Here is a 21,851-nt window from a genome sequence, read left to right as displayed (position 1 = left end):
AACAACGCAGTATTGACGCATGCGCTTATCTGAAACTGTTTGAGTTACTCTTTAACTATAACTTTTAACTACAACGCTGACAGTTGATACGCTTACAGTTGATACCATTAAATTTTATAACTTAGGACATTCTTTTATGGACTTTTTCAGATTTGTGGTTTTTGTCCTGCCATAAGGATAAATACACACATTAAAAAATCTTGAAATGTTGCCCGGGCCGCAGGGATTTTGACCCCCCTACCTCCCTCACCGTCCTCCTTTTTTCGACAGCCCTGTTACCAATCATACGACTTGAAAAGAAATAATACACTTTCTACGCTCTATGTGAACTTCTAAGTAATTTTATAAGTAAATATTTTTCATTTTCACTAAATGGGTTACGTCCTTATTTCCGGAATGACTTCGTTTGTGAAGACCTAAAAGTCTTTTTAACCCTTGATGCCTCGAGCTCCAGCGACGCGAAGCCCTGCCTGCACTCCCGCCTACGAGAGGAACACACGGCGGCAGTGTTCCGTGACAACAGCCAGCCGCTCCCCGAACCACGCGGTTCGAGCGACAGCCCCTCCCGAGCCAGCATTTTATTTGATTTTCATTTTGGAGGGTGTATTAATGTTTATTAAGTACTTGACCATCAAAAGTTGCATGGAACTTTTTTTTGTTCAGCATTTGAGACCATGAATTTGTAAATATTCCGATACCAATCTCTTGACTTATTTAACGTCGTATTTTGCAACGGTATCATTTCTCTGTACGATGGCCCCTCCGGACAAGTGTTCGTGTAGCCACCATTGGTACGCGATCGAGTTTCCGCAGTAGCGCGCCGCAGTGCGCCTCGGCCAATCAGAGTGTCGGCTCTGGCATGACTCACGTGCGAGCGTCAGCCAGCGAGGAACAGCTTGTCTACAGTGCGTCTCGTCCTTAGATTGTAGTGTGCGTTTTAATGGGCATTTATTCTCTATTTCCAATGCACAATATCTGCTATTAGCTCTGTCCTTGTTTCATTGTGCTCTGTTTCAAGATATATGCAAATAGCACAAATATTGTAGACATATTTTATCATTCTATTTTTATTTTATTTTAAAGTAAAATTTGGAATGAGATTTTTGGAAAATACATGTTTCTGTTGTATTTCATCAAGAACATCTGATAATATTCAATTCTCTCTTCTAAGAAAATTTATCAGAAATAAGCCATCTTGGTTTCAACCATTTTTGTCATCAATTTTTTTAAATATTTTTAAATGTTAAAAATTTGAGCTCTGATTAACAATATAATTAATTATTGAAATACCTTGACAATAGTGATCGACTGCTACAAATAGTTACTCCTGTACAATAATAATTGGTGTTTAGAATTTGTACCTTTTTCTTTCTGTATTAACTATCAAAAGGCACGAATTGGGAAAATTTTAAATAACTTTCATGTTAACAAGCTGGGTATTATCAATTTGGCAACTGTTGGTACCATTTGGTCTATACTGCAATCTAAGCGTGAGACAGACTATATAGTCCTGGTCCTTGCTGGCAGCGCGCGAAAAGTTAAGTCATTAGTTAGCAGTAACGAATCAATGTGAATCTAGACCTTAGTGTTCCGTGGCCACAGTCACCAAGGTCTTCTCGGCTTCTAGTTTGAGGCCACGTCCACGGAAATTATGGTGTGTCCAGCGTTTCGACATGCCTTGTTACAGACACATTCAAGGATTATTAAAAACTGACCCTCGGTAATAAAGTGGATGTGCAATAGCGCTGAAGAATATTGAAGGATTGAACACATCGTATCCCTATTTGGCATGTTGGCGTATGCTGTAGGTCTCGTCGACCACCTCAGATGGCTGCCTGAACAGGAAGTCGTACTCGGGCTCAAACAGTTATTAACAACTGACCCTTGAAGATGCCTGCCACAAGACTCCGTCATTTCTATGGAAGCCAAGAAGTTAAATCAATGTTAGTAGGCTTTGCGCAAACAGTAGAGGCTATTATTATATATATGTATTATAGCTCACTATAGGCTTATTGGAAAAAGTTTTTGTTTATTCGTCATAATTAGCTGGTTTTTTAATGCGCAAATGCGTATCCAGGTAAAAACAGAAAAGGTTTCATGAAGCCATAAAATTATTGGGAAGGGGGGGGGGGGGAGGATAATACACCCCTTCCCTTGGTAACGCCTATGTTTGTGCGTATACTCGTAATTATGGCACAGTAGTCAAAGTCTGAGTGGGTGGCACGTTACTAGCGGTAATTCAACGCTCTCTTGTGAAATTGCAGAAGATTCTACTCCTCGGCTGCCTATGTATAAGGCGCGACGCGCTATCGTGAAGGGCCGTAGCAAATATGTTATTCCAGTACGATGACGGGGGGGGGGGGGGGGGGGCAATTGTTTGGCATTTTTTTATAAGGGCCCCACCAGGGTTCATTCGTTTTAGTGTGGTGGGATGATAAGTGCGGTGTCGCACCTAAGCGCAAGGCTGTGAACTGGCGCGCAGTCTTATCGTCGTGCATAACAACTATGAAATTTAAACGGTAACATAACATCAGATGGCGGAGAAGTGAAGATAAAGTTGTGACGCAAGTCCCTTGAGTGCCTCCAAGAATCTTCACCAAGTGTTTAATTCCTAAAAAGTATTCTGAAAACACGGGTTTTACCCATTTCCACTTTTCTAAATATACAGTTTGAGAACAAAATCGTGGGATATGCTGAGCAGTTTTCAGATCGCGTGGTTCATTGCGAAGCGTGTTCCCGGGCGGGTGTGGGGGCGGGGGGGAGTGGCGGACCGCGTGTCCCGCGCGAGCGAGTGAAAGTGCAGAGCGGGGCAACACGACGCGCAGGGATGCTGCGCGCCTGAAGCCGGCGCCGCTATGTGTGTCAGCGGGGCGACTCTCGCCGGCGCGGCGGCAAAAGTGACTGCGGACTCCCTCCGATGTCGTCATCGACCCGAGCGTCCGTCCCTCGTCCCACACTCCTTCCCAGCCAAATATCAACTTTCTTACTTCCACGACAGTCCGTTCAGACATACCTCAACAATTCCGAACTCCTCCTTTGTGGAAAGTCGCTGCCCGTAACTGCATACACCCCACATAGCTTACAACAAGCGTGTCATTGACTTTAATCATGCGTGCCCTACAAGCCCATCAGGCTGGATTCAAACTCATGTCTGACCATGAAGGCTGAAACTTCTTTCCGTAATCTAGCGACAGGCTTGAAGTTGTCCTGTTCGCTGCATCTTCATGGCGTGGCAAGCTTGCTGTGGGCTTGGGCTTGACACGTGGAGATTAGTTAGTCGCACGCTAACATACTTGCCATATCGAGCTTGATAGCTTGTTATGGTAAGCTTGAATCAAGCTTTTTATCTGCCTGGGTCTTAATTCAATGCAAGCATAGCCCCGTACAGCTACATCTTGTCGCACTGAATGCAGTGCAAGAAGCTTGGAACTGAAATTGTTTTTGTTTTTTTCTGGATACAACAGTAACATTTTGGGTAAAACTTACTGTGTGTTTGTGTTTGTGTATGTGTGTGTACAATCTCTTGCATAAAATTCACTAGGATTCACAAGGCATATGACTATGGAATGTTACTGAAAGTGTATTCAAAGCCTGTTATCAAAAATATCCAATTAAGGGCGAACCAAATGTAGACGTGTCTCCCTGTACAAATTCCAAGTCCCCTATTGTGCCCGAAGGACACTAATCACTGATTGATCCACGTGGCCTTCTGACGTCATGGGTGGTGTGGGCGATGGTCCGAATGCATTGGTCAACTTGAACTTTTTGTCCCAATCTGTGTCCTTTGGTAGCATAGAAGAAGACTACTAGTGATATTTTCTGTTTCCTGTTCCCTTTTCAAAAAGGTAAACCGAAAATAATGGACGGTTTGGTAGGAAGCCAAGAAGTCCGAGCCAGAATATTGATCAGTGCTGTCTGTTTGCGACCGGCGCTTTTCAAAGGCTGAACATGTGAATTCATTTTTGCAGTGTGCTTAGAAATTATTTATAATCATTTACCTTTGCTTTACAGTATAAATAATTATTATTGAACTCCCACAAGTTTTACAAGTTAAATAAATATTAAAAACTTAGCTGCTTACTCATCTACAATGCCCGGAAACCAGTGGCGTAGCCAGGATTTTTGTATGGGGGGTGTTAAGAAGCATGGCCCCCCCGTATTAAGTGGGGGGTCCGGGGGCCCTCCCCCGGGAAAATTTTGATTTTAAGGTGTAAAATGGTGCTATTTTAGCAGTTTTCAGTTCTTAAATTTAAATATTGTAATGGTAAAAATTTTATTAATTTTAATATGAAATTTGTTTGAGTGATGAATAAGAAATTAATTAAAGATTTGGTGCTATGGGGGGGGGGGGGGGGGCTACGCCCCCTGGCTACGCCCCTGCTAAAAACAATAAACAAAATCAATCGAAAAATAATTATTTTTGCGCTCTATAATCACTTCACTATGGTGACTACTTTATAAATCAGTATATTTGGCACTGGCGGATCCATAAGGGAGGCCATAGCAGAAATTTTCTCCTAATTTCTTATCGTAGTTTAAAAAACTTCCTAAAGTAATATTTAACAACAGTATTATAGATTATAGAACATTTTGAACCACAAATAAAATGTACTAAATATTTCAACTGTAAATGTACTAATGTTGTATTAGAAATTTTAATTTGCTCTTCCCTGACCATTATTCTGGATCCGCCCTTGAGATTCAGACTTCGGACATCGCAGTTGTAGCATTAGTAGACAGGGCAGCTTTCTGTGCGACAATGTCACGTCATCCACACTAGCATAAGTACACGGACCGTCCACAGGTGCGTACTGTTGCAGACGGGCCTTAACGATCATCAAGTTGGTGACTGTAGGGCCTAAGTTTTCAATTCCGGACCGGCCATACTTATTGTTTTCCGTGGCTGTTATTTTTTTTTAAATTTTTGTATTTCCAGATTTATGTTGAGAATTATTTTTAAGATGGAATTATACATGCGTTGTTCAGCTGTTTATATATTCATACTTATTGATAAAGAACATGGTGAAATCAGTGAAACAAAAGGTTTAAGATTTATGAATACATGCGTGACTTTTTACAGGAAGTATATAACGTGTAACGTACCTAAGTATAACACGGAAAGCAAACTTAACTTCCTCTTGATCCGAGATACGAACACAGAATCCCCAAAGAAAGTAGTTACTAGTAGCTCAGCCATGTCGCGCCACCTGCCTGTACGTTGCCCAAGCGGCGAGACATTTTCCGCGCGCTCAGTTAGGCCTTTGAATATATATACTGTATAGAAGTCGCGAGTGGATAGGATTTACTCTACGTTTTTCAGAAGCGTATGATGAGCAGCTTGGGAACTTCACCGCTGCAGTGCGCTGCCGTAACGCCCTGTATCGTCTTAGTTGTTATTTACACGTTAGAACGCAGCGCTGTCGCCCGCTGTCATTCCCCGCTCCCCTTATCCATCATTCACTGCAGCTCAACGTCGTTCAACAGGAGGGGGAAGGGGTGTTTGAAGAGTTCGAGACTTGTCCGCTAGGGACCACCACAAGTCGATGCCCTAGAGATGGTGGCGATTGCGGCGGTGAATTAACCAACTACCTCAAAACCGTATTAGAAATTTTAACCTGGGCTGGCGACTTCTATACAGTATATATATTCAAAGGTTAGGCTGAGATTGCCCAATAAAATATTCTCGCCGTTTGAAAGTATTGATTATTTAGAGCATAAGTCAGTCAGACGTCTGCGACAAGTGTCAGCGTCCCTGTAAAGCCTGCTCTACAATCGTACGAATCTGAGAACGGGCCGTCTCCTTGTCCCTATCAGATTGACGAGTCGGGTGGGGATGTGAACTCAACGCCTTTTGTCCTCATTCTGCATTTCAGGATGGCGATCGGCTAAGATAACACTTGGACGAGCATTACATTGATACTTTATGATTAATAGGTATTTGTAAGGATATCTGATAAAATTTTATTTTATAATCTATAACAGTTTTTTTTTGCGTCCCGATAATTGTTATTTAGTAAATGAATATTTATTACCTACGTAAACCTTGTGCAACCTTATAACTATAGGTAATTTCTTTTTATTATTTTCAAGCGGGGTTTCTTTCAAGTATGAAAAGTTGTATTTGTGATTCGTAAAACCCTTGTACTGATAAAAAGATTTATTTTAAATTTATTGTTTTCGTACACGAATCAGTGTGCTGTTAAGACCCGTCTACAACAGTTCAAACCTGTGGGCGGTCCGTGTCCGTATCCGAAAGTGAATGAAGTCACATTGTCGCACGTAAAATAGCCCTGTATACAATTGCGATGTCCGATATCCGATGTCCGGAGTCCGAATCCACTAATTTCTAAATAAATCGCTAAAGCGCAGTAAATATATCGTGGCAAAAAAATATTTTTTTAGATTGTTTTTTTGTTTATTGTTTTTCATTCATTGAAAATAAGTATGCAGCTTAGTTTTGAAAATTAATTTAACTTGTGGAAGTTGTAAGAGTTCAATAATATTTAGTTATTCGGCAAGGCAAAAGTAAATGCTAATAAATTAATTCTAATCACTGTGCTGAAACATGACTGTCCCACGCACAGAAAGTGTTTTGTTTTATTTAAATAACATTTTTAATTATTATTATTATTATTATTTGTTGACATTTTTATGTTTTGTTCTATGGTTATGTATTTGGACGTATCTGCAACTACCATTCTCTATGGTGTAATCTGAGTGACGTCGAAGCTCAATTAGCAAGACCCCTCTAGGGAGCAATGGACTTAAAACGGCAAATTGAACTTTTTATTCATAATTTGCATAGCAAAACTTTCATTGTTGGAAAATCATATTTTAAATTTAAGGCATTTTGGTGTATTAATCTGTATTGTATATTGTTTGTGTTTGAATTTGACGTGATAATTAAGTTAACAATCTTAGTGTTTCGGCCAATCAGAGGCCGTGTTACTTAAGATAAGCGTCGCTACTGAATTAACGGTAAGAGTCTTGGAATAACGGCGATGGTGGCTACATAGCCCGGGTTTAAATCCCCTCAAAAATCAACGGAATTAAATAGCTGGGTAGATCATCCTATAACTAGGATGTTTAAAACGTCGTATAAACCTAAATTGCCGATTGTTTAATTAGGGCACGTCCCAATTGACGTGTATTTAGGAGTGATTTACCGTGAGTAAAATACCGACTCATGATGCTATCCTAATTGAACTGTTTTTCTACTTACAAGCATCATAATATTGCCAACGGACTTATAAACATTACATTTTATTGCTGAGCACGTCAAAGAACCTATTGAGACAAACGTTTTATTAAAAACAATTACGTATCCTGTTTCTACACTTGATTTAGTTCAAACACCCAGAGGTGAACTGAGACAGATTTCTCACGATGCTTTACCGCAATTATCTTTTGAGTTCAGCCGCGGTATATAAAAATTAACTTTAATCACGAACATAACAAATAAACATTATTTCTTCTCACGTTAATCTCTGATTATAAATTGAGATTTCAACAGGCATATTTAATTTGAACTATATGAACTTTTGTTTTATTCCATCATGTGTGCAACATAATTCAAGTAATTTCAGAAAATATGAATGGTATACCACTGGTCCAACCATAAATTAATTATATTATTATTCGATTAAAGAATATTTGTGTTAACCATATGCTACCCTGTTGTTATTGTTCAGTGCATATGTATGTTTTCCCTATGATTTAAATTTGTCTGTTGTTTATTCTCATGCCCTTTTTGAAGATTTAAAGTGTGAGAATATTTAATCTTTCTCTTATGTACCACACTACTATGCCCGGCAGATATCTTGGCGTCTGAGCTCCCTAGTCCTGTCTGGGGGGGAGGGGAGGGCGAAGAGGAAGCGATACCCTATTGTCAAGGTCAGCGGCCAGGTTTGTATTAGCAGAACAAAATACATTCGGCGCGTGACTTCCTACACTACGTAAGTCTGTATCGGGGACGCACCACAACGCCGAAATACCACAACGCCGAACGTACAATAACGCCGAATACCATAACGCCGAATTCCAAATTGACCACAACGCCGACGACCCGAAAACTGCCGTGTACCACAACGCCGAATGACCACAACGCCGTAATACATTAACGCCGAAAAATGTCATTGCAGTATTGCCACAAAAACAAACTCAGAAGAAAGTCACTAAATATACTGAAAGAGAATTCAAATGTACAACAACGCCGAAATACCATAACGCCGAATGCCACAACAACGAATCTACAATATGACCATAACGCCGAAACCATTATATGACCATAAGGCCGAAACCATTATATGACCATAACGCCGAAATTCTAATATGACCATAACGCCGAAACAATAACTTGTTGCCTACCTGCCAGGCATTGAAATGCTGTATTCGTAAGATAAGCGCACTCTCTTGCAACTGTGAAGCTAAACATACAGCCAACATGTTTATCCTTTTTTCACATTCAATATGAGTACTGATTTTTCCCCTAGTTAAACATAACACTTTATTATTTTTTATAGGGCAAATGGAACATTGATTGAAATGAAATATATTTTTGAAAGAATAATAATTTTTTTTTTTTACAATTCAAGGTCAAGTTGAAGGTTTTTTATTTCGAAAATGCAACGTTTTTACAAGGGTTTCGAGAAGAGGAGGCGGCCTTTTGAAATGTCAGCCTTAGAGTTGATTTGAGGAAATAAATTAGATATGAAGTAGCGCCGGGAATGATGGGCAGGAGAAACACGAGATCCCAAAAAATTTGCCAACTTTCGTTGAAAATTGGACCCGGATCGCCTAGGTGGGAGGCTAATGCTGTAGCTAACCTCCACTCTTGCAGTTACTAATATATTATTCGATTCAGACTTACGTAGTTATAACAAAAATGATAGGGTTACCACTTAAAGTCCCGTAGGTACACGCTGCATGCTCGTTCAATTGCTTGTGCGTGAAGGGCGACTCAGAGTTGGAGGCACCGTGGATAAGGGCGGTATATCGATTTTGTGTCTCATTCACACAAGTAACCTGTGAGTGGACGAGCGTCTTAAACATTTGTCTCAATAAGTGTTGTAGTTTGTAGTTCGTAATTTATACATAAAGTATTTTTTTTAAATGTACGCTTTTTGCAAATAGTGCAATACTTGTCTGCAAAAAAAAGTATTATACCATTTTAGGCTATTTTCATAACAATATTTACAATACTTTAGGTGCATAAATTTAAAAACTATTTGATTCATTGCTATAAAATAATGTAAATAGGCTATACATAATTGTATAATACTGTCGAAATAATGAAGAGATTCTTTAATACCAATAAGCCTACTATATTTATATTTAAAAAAATTATAACCACTGTAAAACTATCTGGCATTTCCCTAAGGAGCTCGCCTACATGTGCCTAAACTGCATTGTAGCATGTCAGAATAATTTTTTACAGATTAAGTAAAGTGTCTTTATGCTGTTTATCTACGAAAAAAAAACACACACCTTTTCAAGAAAACATGCGCAATATAAACACCTTTTAGGTCGCGTCTAAATAGCCAAAACTGGGGTGTTTAGGGTGCTATTTCAGAAAATGTACTAGCTGGATACAAATGAACTTAAGGGCGTTGCAATAGGCGGGCCCCTTAAAGGCGTTTAAGTGTGAAAAATTCACAGTTTGATGTTTATTATAAATATCGTTAATTCTGTATACATTAGTTGTAAGCATAGTTTGCATATTTTTCTCAAAACAGCTTGTTAAAGACAAAATATGCATGTTACACGAGCATACAATAAGTAAAAACCAATATTAAATTATTCAGAATGAAATTACATGCGATAGGCAATATGCTGAAATATACCCATAACGAAATAATTTCTTCTTTTTTTTATAATTGCTGAGTTTTCAATTTTTTTTGTAAAATACGAGGTTCTTCTGGTATTCAGGTGATATCTTTGGGTTATTATATCCAGTTACGTGAAATTATTTAAGGAGGTTGTTTAGACCGGCCACTATAAATACTGTGCAGAGCTTCAGCAGTTCACGTATCACACAAGTGTACCGCGTGTGTGCTCGGCACTTGCTACCAATACCACTTAACATATGTTACACGTGTTCCTAGACCATTGATGCCAGCTGATACAATCCTCTATATAAATAACCTCTTTTGGAAGCTGAAAATGGCTAAAATGGTTATTTTCACCGTCAATTTTAGGTTTGAAAATAAAGTTTCACTGACTTGAAAATGGTATAGGAACGTGCAAAAAAACTTCATATTTAATATTTCGTCATAAAATGATAGGATCCCCACTGAAATTGCCTTAGAGGGGAATCTTCGACAATGTTGCTGCATGTCAGAAGACCGCCTGGCAGATATAGGCGTTAGGACCTTGATGCGCGTGTCTGTATCGCTCTAAGCTCTCCCGCCCTTCCCACGCCTCGAACATTAAATCATACCCGCTATCAGGCGGCCACCTTAAATCGTTGCGGAATATTTAGGATTCCTGCGTAGAACTGTTTCACAGCGGAAAGTTTGAACATATTTATGTTGAAATCATCTAATAAGATTATATCTTCATATTTTTCTAACATGTTACATAATTCATTTTTAAGGTAGGCCGTTCACGGTAAAGTGGACACTTTGAAAATCACTACTATTTGAATAACAACAACAACCAATATTATATTTCGTGGAGGTTTCGGACATATAATTTTTGTTGGGTTGAAAAAAACAGACTATCCTGAATAGAAAAATATAAATATTTAGCATAAACAAGTAGTGAAATTGATCGAGAGAAAAAAGTAACCAGTTGCTCAGAAGTGTTAAATTTATCATGAACAGTCTTCAGTTTAATTAGTATATGGAATATACCTATATATTTTGTTTTTTTTTTTGCTTGTACAGGACCCTAACGGCAATATCCCTGTGCTTATGACGTACTTCTGCTGATAAGTATTCATGCCTACCTGGCATGAGAAAGTCTAAGGCAGTCACTTTTATGCTTTTGTGTATATATATCGCTATTCCTACACCTGATATTCCAGTGATTCATTCTCATTTATGAACGTCTTTAAAAGCGCAGAGGGCATGCTAACGTTCCTTACACTGGATACATTTAAAATACACTTTATTTTTATTGATATGTTATTTAAAAATCAATGCTCAAACGATACAATTACATAAATGTTACAAATACACAAAAACACTCCTAAGTGGCAGACTAAGTACTAATATAAAAAATTACAATTCTATTACGTTCATGTACACTCACACCCAAAATTATAGGCTACAGATCTGAATAAACATTTTGCGTGATGTCAGTGTCATCCCCTCAGCCATGGGATGACTAATCTGATGTCGGTAAACTGTTCCAAGCTTATGACAAGGGATTGGTGGATGACTTTGAATATAAATTAGTCTTGCATAGTGGTGTTAACCATTTATTGTCACTTTAAGAGCGGTGTTTACAATGTGAAAACAATTCAAATATGAAAATATTTTTTTTAAGTTATCAAGCGTGGAAGAATTTAGTATTTTAGCGCCAGTGGTATGGCAGATCACAACCAGTATTCAGTAATTGCGTGAATCTGTGTGTATTATCATCATATATAGTCTATTATATCCCTCACATCGTTGACACACTACTAAATGAACGTTTATAATAGTAGTTATAGTACTTAGTAGTTGATGGTAGACGTTGTTTGTTTACAATGTGGGATATGTACCACCCCGCCCCCCCCCCTTAAGTCCCTAAACAGGTTTATGGTAGTGTGAGGATGGTTCAACCAAATATTTAAGGACAATATAGGAAATTCATCAAAAAAAACGGGCGACACATTCAGCAGCGCATTCTGGCGGCCTAGCCTGGACATACGTTGTAAGCGCATTTGAGACAATATTATTTTGATAATTTTGAATGGACGTTTTTTCTTTGTTTTCTCCTGTTTAAGTTATTTATAATGACTGGAAAAGTTTGTGCAATGTTTGGTTGCAATAATTACGATGTATCTAGCTGTTAGAAGTCGTTTTTTAGTTTTCCGAAGGCTGAAACTATAGCCAAATATCTTAATAAGAACTACAATATTTGCTATAGCCATGTTTACTCGTGTATAGTTTAAATCAAATATTCCTTTTCCACTGTTTAAAAATGATAGTGCATTATTGGAAACAATGATACATATTTCAACATTCAATGTTTTAAAATATTTTTTAATCTATTTTAATATAATTTTGTTTTTAAATTTTTATTGTATATTTTTAAACCAGAGCATTACCTAAAAAATAATTTAAATATCCTCAAATTTGTATATTTGCGCTCCACTCATGCTGAATGACTTAGTTGTCACTGTAGTATTTCAAGCAGTTTACCTAAATTATTGATTTCAAAGGTTTTATGTTTGGTTTTCAACATAAAAATAATGTAAATTAGTTTTAAGTGTTTGGTTATGTTAAATAAATTAAATTAATCTCAATTTTATAAGTGTTTGGTTGACTTCAATTAGCAACATTAAAAATACTTAATTTTGGTTCGGGACAATTCATATTCAATTTTTAAGTTGTTTTTTTCACTTTAAGCAGTTCCTCGAGGAAAATTTTTTTCAACTTTCACGGAATATTTATAAAATATGTGATTTACAAAATTTCAGGTTTAGAGTTAAGTATGTTTCATTATTAAAAACTGTCTGATTTGCGTCATTTGGTTGTCTTTTATGTTTACAGTAACACTATATTTAATGGTCTTAAAAATCAATATAGCTCTGTAAATTGGGTAACTGTTTTGAAATATGAATACTCTGTTTCAGTAAAAATATATTCACCGTAAATTTATTTCACGATAACAACAATATTTTAAGAGACGAGAGTAAATCTGTGCTGCTATCTCCCATTGTAATACATGGGAATTTTAATTTCGCGGGCGTTCCTTTATGCAATGCCACCAGGGTCGCTGCTGTCGGGTGTCGCCAGCTTTCACCATGTTAAAAGGCTCGAGTTTCCTATATTGTCATTCTAAAATATTTGGTTTAACCCTCCACCACCACCCCCCCACTCCTACTACAAAACGCTCATTCCGCGCAGTGACCTTGACTATCCAGGGTGGACAGCATAACCTCCCGCAATTTGTTTTGATTTATTTTTGTTAAATTTTTATTTTTTTATTTTTACTTTACAGAAACAAAATGGAAACAAGTGTTGTGATTTAATTGTTCGCGTGTTTTTCGTCGTGATGAATTTTAACGAACTGCTGATTTTCATGGTAAAATATTTACTATATATATGACAAGAAGGAGAAAAACTTTAAAATGAAATGTTTAAACGTAAGACGAGGGGATTTATGCCTTCCATTATTTCGGAATTCCTTTCCAAATGTTTTTTTAATATATTTCCAGATATACTACCGTACATATACAAAGATTTAAAAAGTAATTAATTTGATACTCTTAGTTTTATGTGACGTCACGCTTGCTATTTACCGGCTGTTTTTATTACGGGTCTGTGTAGTTGTAGAAAGAGAAAAATACGGACGGAACGGAACAACGATCCGTTTTCGTTTTCGGTCCCGTCTGTTCCGTTACCGTTGCATTTTAGAACAGGCCTTACTAGAAAAACGTAACGATTTTTCACTATACGCACAGTACCTACTGCATCACGGCAACGTAAATTTATGGCAAACCCAATAAAATATCTGACCTACGCTTTCTAACTGAACATACATACATTTAGTTTACATTAATATTCACACTGTCGACTACGAAGTTGTCACGTTTTGTGTTCTGGACTTTCCGGCGCTCTTCGTTCACTTGGAAAAGAACAGACGAGTAAGTGACAAAAGCGCGCCTTCCTTAGCACACTACTCCACGCATTCTAGCGGGCTCTTCGGAAGCAACGTTTACCCTCGCGGTATAGAGAATAGTTTGTTCTTGGGCTCCTGCACGAACCAATTACCTTTCTTGAACGCAGTAAACTTACGAACGGGACCTAACTCTAGCTCTATCAGTTTACATACATGCTATTTTACTAATTCGTCGCTACGCTTAAATAAGATAAATTTATAATTAGGTGCATACAATTTACAGTATCCAAGTAAATAATATTTAATTTATTGTTTATTGCATCACACAATTCACACTAATTTCTTTCTATGCTAGGCTCAAGATAAAGCCCCTAGGAATGAAAAAAAAACAGCAAAATATGTTCGCTAATTATACTTTCATAAAATCTGTAACATAAATACGAATTGTTCAAGAAAAAATTATTAGGTGTACTATGCTTATTTTTTTTATTAAACACATTTATATCGCATTTAAGAACGCATTTGCGGCTAGAACAAGATTTATTCTTAACATGAAAAAATTCACAAACCCCTGCGATATGTAAGGAATTTATGAAATGTAATTTTCAAGACCCTAAAAACGCCCGAATATCTCAACCGCGCCATTTTAGCATTATCCTTTCGGGAAACCATTGAAAACCGCAATCAATGTTAAAAGTTGGACATTGTTTGGTACAAATATAAAACTACAACTGTTATTGCGTCCAAACCACCTTAATACAATGCATAATTATGTTATGTAGTCATCTTGAAAGTCTTAAATGTTTTCCAAGCATTTGAATACCTACTTCAATTATATGTACCTACACAGTGCACAATGAAACTTAGGCATTGCGGTTAATAATGATACATGGAAGTGAGTTTAAATGCTATCATGAAATGATAACGAAGTATTAACTGAGGAGACAGCTCGAGAGGAATGATTTTATAAATAACTATTCCGTTCACCAAGTATCCGGGGCTACTAATCATCGCTAACAATTCATATAATAACTGACAATTATAACTTACTTTAATTAACTGTGCAACTTTACAACTACAGATAAGATTCTAAACTTTGCTGCTTTCGTTATAAAGAAAATAAGTTTCCAAATACTGCGTTTAGGTTCCTGGCTGGTAGGCAACACGCTAGGGTTTCGGCGCTGTGGTCAAATACGGATTCGGCGTTGTGGTCAAGTATAGATTCGGCGTTATGGTCAATTTGGATTTCGGCGTTATCGTCAACATTGAATTCTGCGTTGTTGTCAATTACCGATTCGGCGTTATGGCATTCGGCGTTGTGGTATTTCGGCGTTAAGGTACTTTTGAGAAACACACATAAATTCATTTAGTTGTTTTCAGTTTGCTCATTTGGCACTCCCGCAGCAACATTTTTCGGCGTTATGGTCATTCGGCGTTGTGGTCATTCGGCGTTGTGGTACACAGCAGTTTTCGGGTCGTCGGCGTTGTGGTCAATTTGTAATTCGGCGTTATGGTATTCGGCGTTATTGTACGTTCGGCGTTGTGGTATTTCGGCGTTGTGGTAACGACCCGTCTGTATCCACGCCCGTGGGGGCCCCAGGGCGGTAAGGCCTTTTGGCTAAGAGCGCTGGGTTACCAAACCAAAAGTGAGAAATCCTATGAATTGTACTTGTATTACATAAGTGTAACATTGTGTAAATTGCAGTTGTATGTGATCGAATATTTGTCCTCATCTGTCAGGAAAAGTAACAAACTATTATCTAAACCTGCAACGTTTTACTTTGTCCCATTAAATATACTTACGGTGTCTGCTAATTATTATGATAACCAAAATTAATTGAAATGTTAACTCAGTAACTAGCGAAAACCAGACACGATTTATTTTTGGAAAACTAGGTCACTTAGTATGTAAAATAAATTTAAAACTATGCTTCTCAATTCATTGTGTTCTCAAAGTTAATTAAAACAAAAATCTTACAAGAAAAAGCAAACGACCAAAACATTACGCAATTGTAGCTCTCCGCGCGAAAGCTATCTCACAGTTGATGACGCAGGAGCCAGTCTAGCCCTTATCGTTCTCCGGTTTCCGTACCTAAAACGTTCAATTTAGCGCTGGATGTACATTTAAGTAAACATGGAGCTTGTTATGTTATATTTGCTGCTTTAACTTCATGTCAGTCGTTCAGGAAACACCTGACTACCAACGTTAATGGCATTTAAAAAATGCTTGTGTATGTGTGGCTTTATATTTTAATGCACCTATAATCGATTATTTATTATAAATGTAAATACAATTCGCATTGTACTTCCACTTTAGAATGCATATTATAACCTTCAAAACCTCATATATATTATACGATTTGTTTAATGTAAGTATGAAGTTCTCTTTCCATGATAATTGATTGTATTAGGTGACGAAAAACAAAATTAAGTTAAAATTAATTACTATTATTACTATTCTTATTACTTTATCTAGGTACTCCCGTTTTCCCCGTTCTGTCATTTCGTCAACGCTTCATACTCATCATTTCTCCACAATAGGCTATCAAGATCTTACTTGTTAATAGCCGCCCAACTCACACACACCCTAACTGGCCAAATATTTTACTCCACTATACACTACGTAACAGTAACGTAGTAAAGATATATTTCCATTGTTTATTAAATACTTAAAATATATGTTTTTTCCTGGCGTAGTCTGTGGGTCATGTGTCTGTTCTTTGCTGACTTTACGAATCCTGACTATAGACCGTTCACTCACACCCGTGTACTCCGCTGCTCTTGCCGTCTGTCTCTGTAAAGGCTCGAGCAGACATTTATTTTTCGCTTCTTCATCACAAAACTGCATCACGGTTTTTATTATTTCCCGCTCTCCGCTATGTATCACTTTACCGCGTCTCTGCGAGCTGCCACCTTCGCCTTCCATTTTCGGGTATACACTGAAGGGTGATATTTTCTTAACAGCCACTACACGGCTCTGGGCTACGTATCGCCTGCTTACCCCCTCTTCTTTCTCCGGTCCCGCTGTCCCCGCACCCCCGCGCTGAGACACGCCAAGATAACTGCCGGCCACAGTACATTAGCCTTGACATATTAAGGAAATTAAGTCGTACATAAGGGTGGCGCCCAGATATCAATTTCAAAAATAATTAAAGAATATATATATATTTGACAGAACAATAAATAGCCAAAGAGAACTATTTATTATTTAAACCTTATTACACTGAGAGCTTTTCAACAGAATGTAGGAGAGTGTATGAAATTTAGTAAATATTATTATTAAAAATAGTAAAAGTAAACTATTGTTCTCCCTAACAACAACACTCTACCATTCACTCCTATACATATATATTCATCACAATGGTAAAAATGTGTGTTCGGGCTTTGAAAAGCACCGGTCGCAAACGGACAGCACTAATCAGTGTTTCGTCTTGGTCTTCTTGGCTTCCTGATACTGCATAATTTGTTGTTTTCTGTTTACTTCTTTGAAACTGGGACAGGAAACATAAAATATCACGAGTGTTCTTCTACGCTACCAAAGGACACAGATTGGGACAAAAATTTCAAGTTGACCAATGTATTCGGACCATCGTCTACATAACCCATGACGTCAGAGGGGTCACGTGGGCCAATCAACGATCAGTGTCCGTCGGACATAATTTAGGACATTGCCATTGTAGACGGGCCGTTAGTAACTGACAGTAAAGACTGTAGTCGGGTGTGTTCCGAATCTTCCAAGAGTGACATTGACATCCTCCAGGCTGTCGCACACTTTCCCGTTTAGTGTGCAGCACGCAGGCACCACGCGAACACGCTCTGGGAAACATATGATTCATCTATCCTTCGTACACACCACAATTCTTGCTTGCGTGTAGCTTCGGGATTTTTTAAAAGTTGAAAACACTCGTGGATTAAAAATGCGATATAGGTCCTGATTTTAAGTTCCCTGACATTGTTGAGGCAAGCTGTGTGCAAGCACAGTAGCGACTCACGCATGGCCCGCGATAAAGCACAGGCAAACGTTAAGGCATGTTCTACAATGTCACGGAAATTGAGACGAATCACGTAAACGGAGACGGATCTCACGCAAGAGAGTACCTACAATAGCACGCAAACGGAGACTGGCCCATGCGGTTTTAGCTCGGCGATGCTGAGCTCTTCCGTTTACGTTTCTCCGCGCGACCAATAGAAGCCGAGTAGTTAGCTGTTGTGGTAGCCATGTTTGTTTATGTTTTAAATACAATAAAAATTGTTTTAAGTGTAAGTACAAGAATGTCTAGTGCTATGATCTCAAAGCATAATATATATTTTTTATTATTTAATATTTCGTAACCTTGAAATGCAATCTCATTCGTTACCATTTATTACGTTTCATTACATTATCGAAGAAGCAGACGCGTTAGTGAAAGGTTCTGAGAGATCCGTCTCCGTTTACGTGATTTGTCTCCGTTTCCGTGCCATTGTAGAATGTGCCTAAAACGGTTAATGACATGTGAAGTTCAAAAAATGCCGAAGTTACACGAAGGCAAGTATTCGGGCCTGTACGAAAGTATTTTGACCTTAGGTTTCCCACACGGCTCGACTGTTGCTGATGAAGAGGGTGGTGGTCCATTTGGCGTGGGCGCTGTTGGTCCAGCTGGCGTGCGCCCAGCAACCGCACTCCAACGACGCCGCCCACAGCCACGCGTCCAGCTCCGGCTGCGACTGCATGGAGTACTGGAACTGCGTGATGAGGTGCGTGCCAGTCCAGCAGTCACGAGGTTTGTCCACTCACCGTCTCTTGTGCTCCCTAAGAGTTGGAATAGTTGGCAACTCTCATGTAGACAAAGAGAACGACTTGAGGTTTATTCTTTTTTTATGTAACATCTTAGCTCTCGTTACACGGCATGTGGTGGAAATAATTTCGAGAATGGAACGGAAATATGTAACCATGGTGCTGCCATCTGTGGCGGATGGCGCAAACCAAGTTTCATAAAGCCAAAGAGAAACCTTATAGTATTAACTGTTTAATGAATTTAAACAAGATGGGCAGTATTTTAATAAAACTCCTTGTCGAAAATCATGTAGGCCCTACAAAACAGTGGTTTTCGTACTTTTTTCAAGCCTTTTTCACTTTCATCGGAGCCGTTTCATTATAGCGAGTAGTTTAAAATTTCTGTCCACAAATGGCATAATTCTATAGTCGGCGTAGCTGCTACGGCAGCGAATTCTAGCGGCGGGTGCGGAAATTACGTGTGATTCACGTCAAAAAATGTAGTTGAAATTACAATTTGCATATAGGTATATTTATCACACTCTGCATTAATTTAAAGAATTCTACGTTAAATTTCGTGTCAAATTTCGTATTAGGCCTATAAGTGCATTTACATGGGAACACGTGAATTTGCTCGTTGCTGAGGTTAGATGTTACACATCACTGGCGAGTACTGAAAGATTAACTTTTTTTTTTTACCTGGTCCAAAGCAGACACCTTGAAAATACAATTGCGAATTAAGATACATCTGAAGGTTTGACGTAAAAACGTTAATACGGATGTACCTGCTTCACATAACCTTTAGTAATTAAATAAATACACGGTAACAAAAATACTATATACAAAATATCATGATATATAAATATTCGATCATCATTGTCATTTGTAACGTGATACACAAGTCCTACAAATCCCAATACACTGAACATCAGGAGCAACACAGAAGCAGATGACCGCGCCTAAACAACAACCAGACGACTCGCCCTCACAACTCTTCCCAAGAAAATGAGCGTCGAGGGCATGACCTGAGTGACCTGAGAGCGTCTTGCCCCTCGAGTAAAGAGGCCATCCGCCATACTGTTTCCGAAAGTAAAACGCGAGAGTTAAAAGTTCAAAAATAGATTTCGAGGAAAACAAACCTACGTAATGGGTAACACGCCTCTCCAAACAACACGTTTCTGATATTACCTTGTGTTGGATGTCAGTTTCAGCGCCAACGTTCCTCTACTTTAATTATCCATGGGTTTGAATGTAGTTTATATCAGGGGTTTCAAGCTGGATGCCGCAAGGCTTCTTCTTGCGGCCCACAAATGCTTTAAAAAAATCTAAACAAATTTACAACAAACATATTTCATAGCTCATTCAAAACAGATTTGAATATATAATTTATTTCAGTTTTTTTAGTTTAATTTTTTTTCCCATTATGTTAAACATTAATTCCAAGTATAATTAAAATGTTGAGTGTTTCTATAAAAATAAACAAACGCTAACAAAACCTGAAGAAATTAATTTTAAAGTTACATTCTTTTATTTTATTCTAAAAAAATTTGGCAATTAAAATTATAAAACATTTATTTCAACTAAACAATTCGTACTATACTGGTTCGTGTGTTATATATGTAGAATTTCTTGAAAATTGGCGTATTATTACAATGCGGCCCGCAATAGTGCCTAAATTTTCCAATGTGGCGCTCAACACCTGAGCCTTACCAGTGGAAACCTCTCGTTTATATCAATACCATTTGACGCGTACTGCCACAGTCGCGAAAAATAAACAATGCAAATTTTATATAGGTGTGACAGGTGTGTAAATATTTAAAAATTGGTATTAATAACATCGCAAGCAGAAAATGCATTTAGCATTGTTGCGACGAGTCAGTGTGCTGTCTCACGATACTCTCATTTCTCCTCGTCTTTATCATTCCGTTGCTTCTCAATGATGTGTTCGTAGTTTTTTGGGTAAGGGGGAAAGAGCCTATGGTAAAATTCCAACGGTGACATTTGTATTAAATACTTTTGCAGTCTTGAAAATACACGAGTATAAAAACAAAAAAATATTTGAGTATTACAACCCAAGAGAATCCCTCCTACTTGTTCCTAAATTAGGGGCAAGAAGGGTGCATGTCTGCATTGCGGACTACCTACCTTCCAGACATGAGACACTTTCATAACGAATCACCGTAACATAGATATCTACGTCATAGAATAATCTTTTCACCTCTACAAATTGACCACAAAGATCCAGAAACTCCCATTTTAGCTACGTGACCATTTTTTTTGCATTACTTATCACTACACCCAGGTATTCGGAGTTTAATTCCCAACAGAATCAAACCTGAATTTGACGTTGCCTTTGCCCGTACGTTCTCAGCACACATCCGTTTCCTCCAGCCATTCGTTTCGTTAATGCTCAATTATCATACTGTTACGATTTACCTGCGGGTTCGTAAAGGATAGCCCAATTAAAGATTTTTATCACTCACACAGTTTTATTTATTACCACTACTTGTCACTTACAATTAATCTTCTAAGATGGCAAATAATTAACTACACTTAAAGAAATGTCTATTCCCCAGTCACTCGTTCCACACACCTCGCTGGGCCGCACTTCCGGCGCAACTCTCGCCGCAGCACCCCTCCTGGGTCTCCGCCGCGGGACTCTGTCGCCACACTCCGCCGCCGCCGTCACACCCTTCGCCGAGATCCCACACGACGACTCGCTCGCAACTTCACTCGGGACTCCGCCGCGCCCGCGACTCTATCGCCCGGAAACTCCCGACTCCACTGAACTCACTCACTCCCTGCCCTGGAACCTTCGTCCAAGGACTTCGCCACTCTGCCGCACCCGCGGCACTATCGCCCGGAAACTCCGCCGCGGGAGAACTCCCCACTCAGACTCTGACTCTTTCGAAGGTCGGCCCAACCTCCTTATATAGCCCTTGGGTTCCCGTCCAGAACAATCGGGCATGTCTCCGAGATATCGCGCGACCTTCGCCGTCGAAATGCCCAGAAACGCTTCGTGAGTCCTCGAAGGACGCGGCGGCTGCTCAAAGAGCGCCGATAAACTCAACAAGCATCGGGTTCCCACAAAACACACCGATAAACATGTCTGAGTCCCTCCATTCCGCAGTGCGGCCTCCCTTATGTAACTCTATCTGAGGCAGGTGCGCGCCGCGACAGTCAGGATGTCGCGAGATAGTATGGCACGAGATACCAGGGAGAGGATGCAGGTGGAAGGGGGCGCAGACATGCCGAACGAGCGCGGCGATGCCAATCACTGCAGCCAAGCGCGATCGTAACAATACCATCACCACTCATTGTCTTT

General features: G+C 38.8%; 1 protein-coding gene across 4 annotated transcripts in view; it reads left to right on the top strand.

Moving 5' to 3' along the window:
* Window positions 1-21,851, top strand: part of LOC134542947 (phenoloxidase-activating factor 2-like) — a 76,162-nt gene that overhangs the window by 28,695 nt on the left and 25,616 nt on the right. For 3 of the 4 annotated variants that reach the window (XM_063387573.1, XM_063387588.1, XM_063387581.1), the window contains one exon: window positions 18,338-18,507. In XM_063387573.1, the coding sequence (XP_063243643.1) occupies window positions 18,338-18,507 (170 nt within the window). Of the gene's footprint in view, window positions 1-7,821; window positions 7,906-18,337; window positions 18,508-21,851 lie in introns of those variants that run through there. The other variant, XM_063387597.1, reaches the window with a different exon arrangement.

This window comes from Bacillus rossius, chromosome 1, assembly GCF_032445375.1.
Source record: "Bacillus rossius redtenbacheri isolate Brsri chromosome 1, Brsri_v3, whole genome shotgun sequence".
NCBI classification, from domain to species: Eukaryota; Metazoa; Arthropoda; class Insecta; order Phasmatodea; family Bacillidae; genus Bacillus; species Bacillus rossius.
Note: the sequence above shows the minus strand (reverse complement) of the source record. Positions and strands in the feature narration are given on the sequence as shown.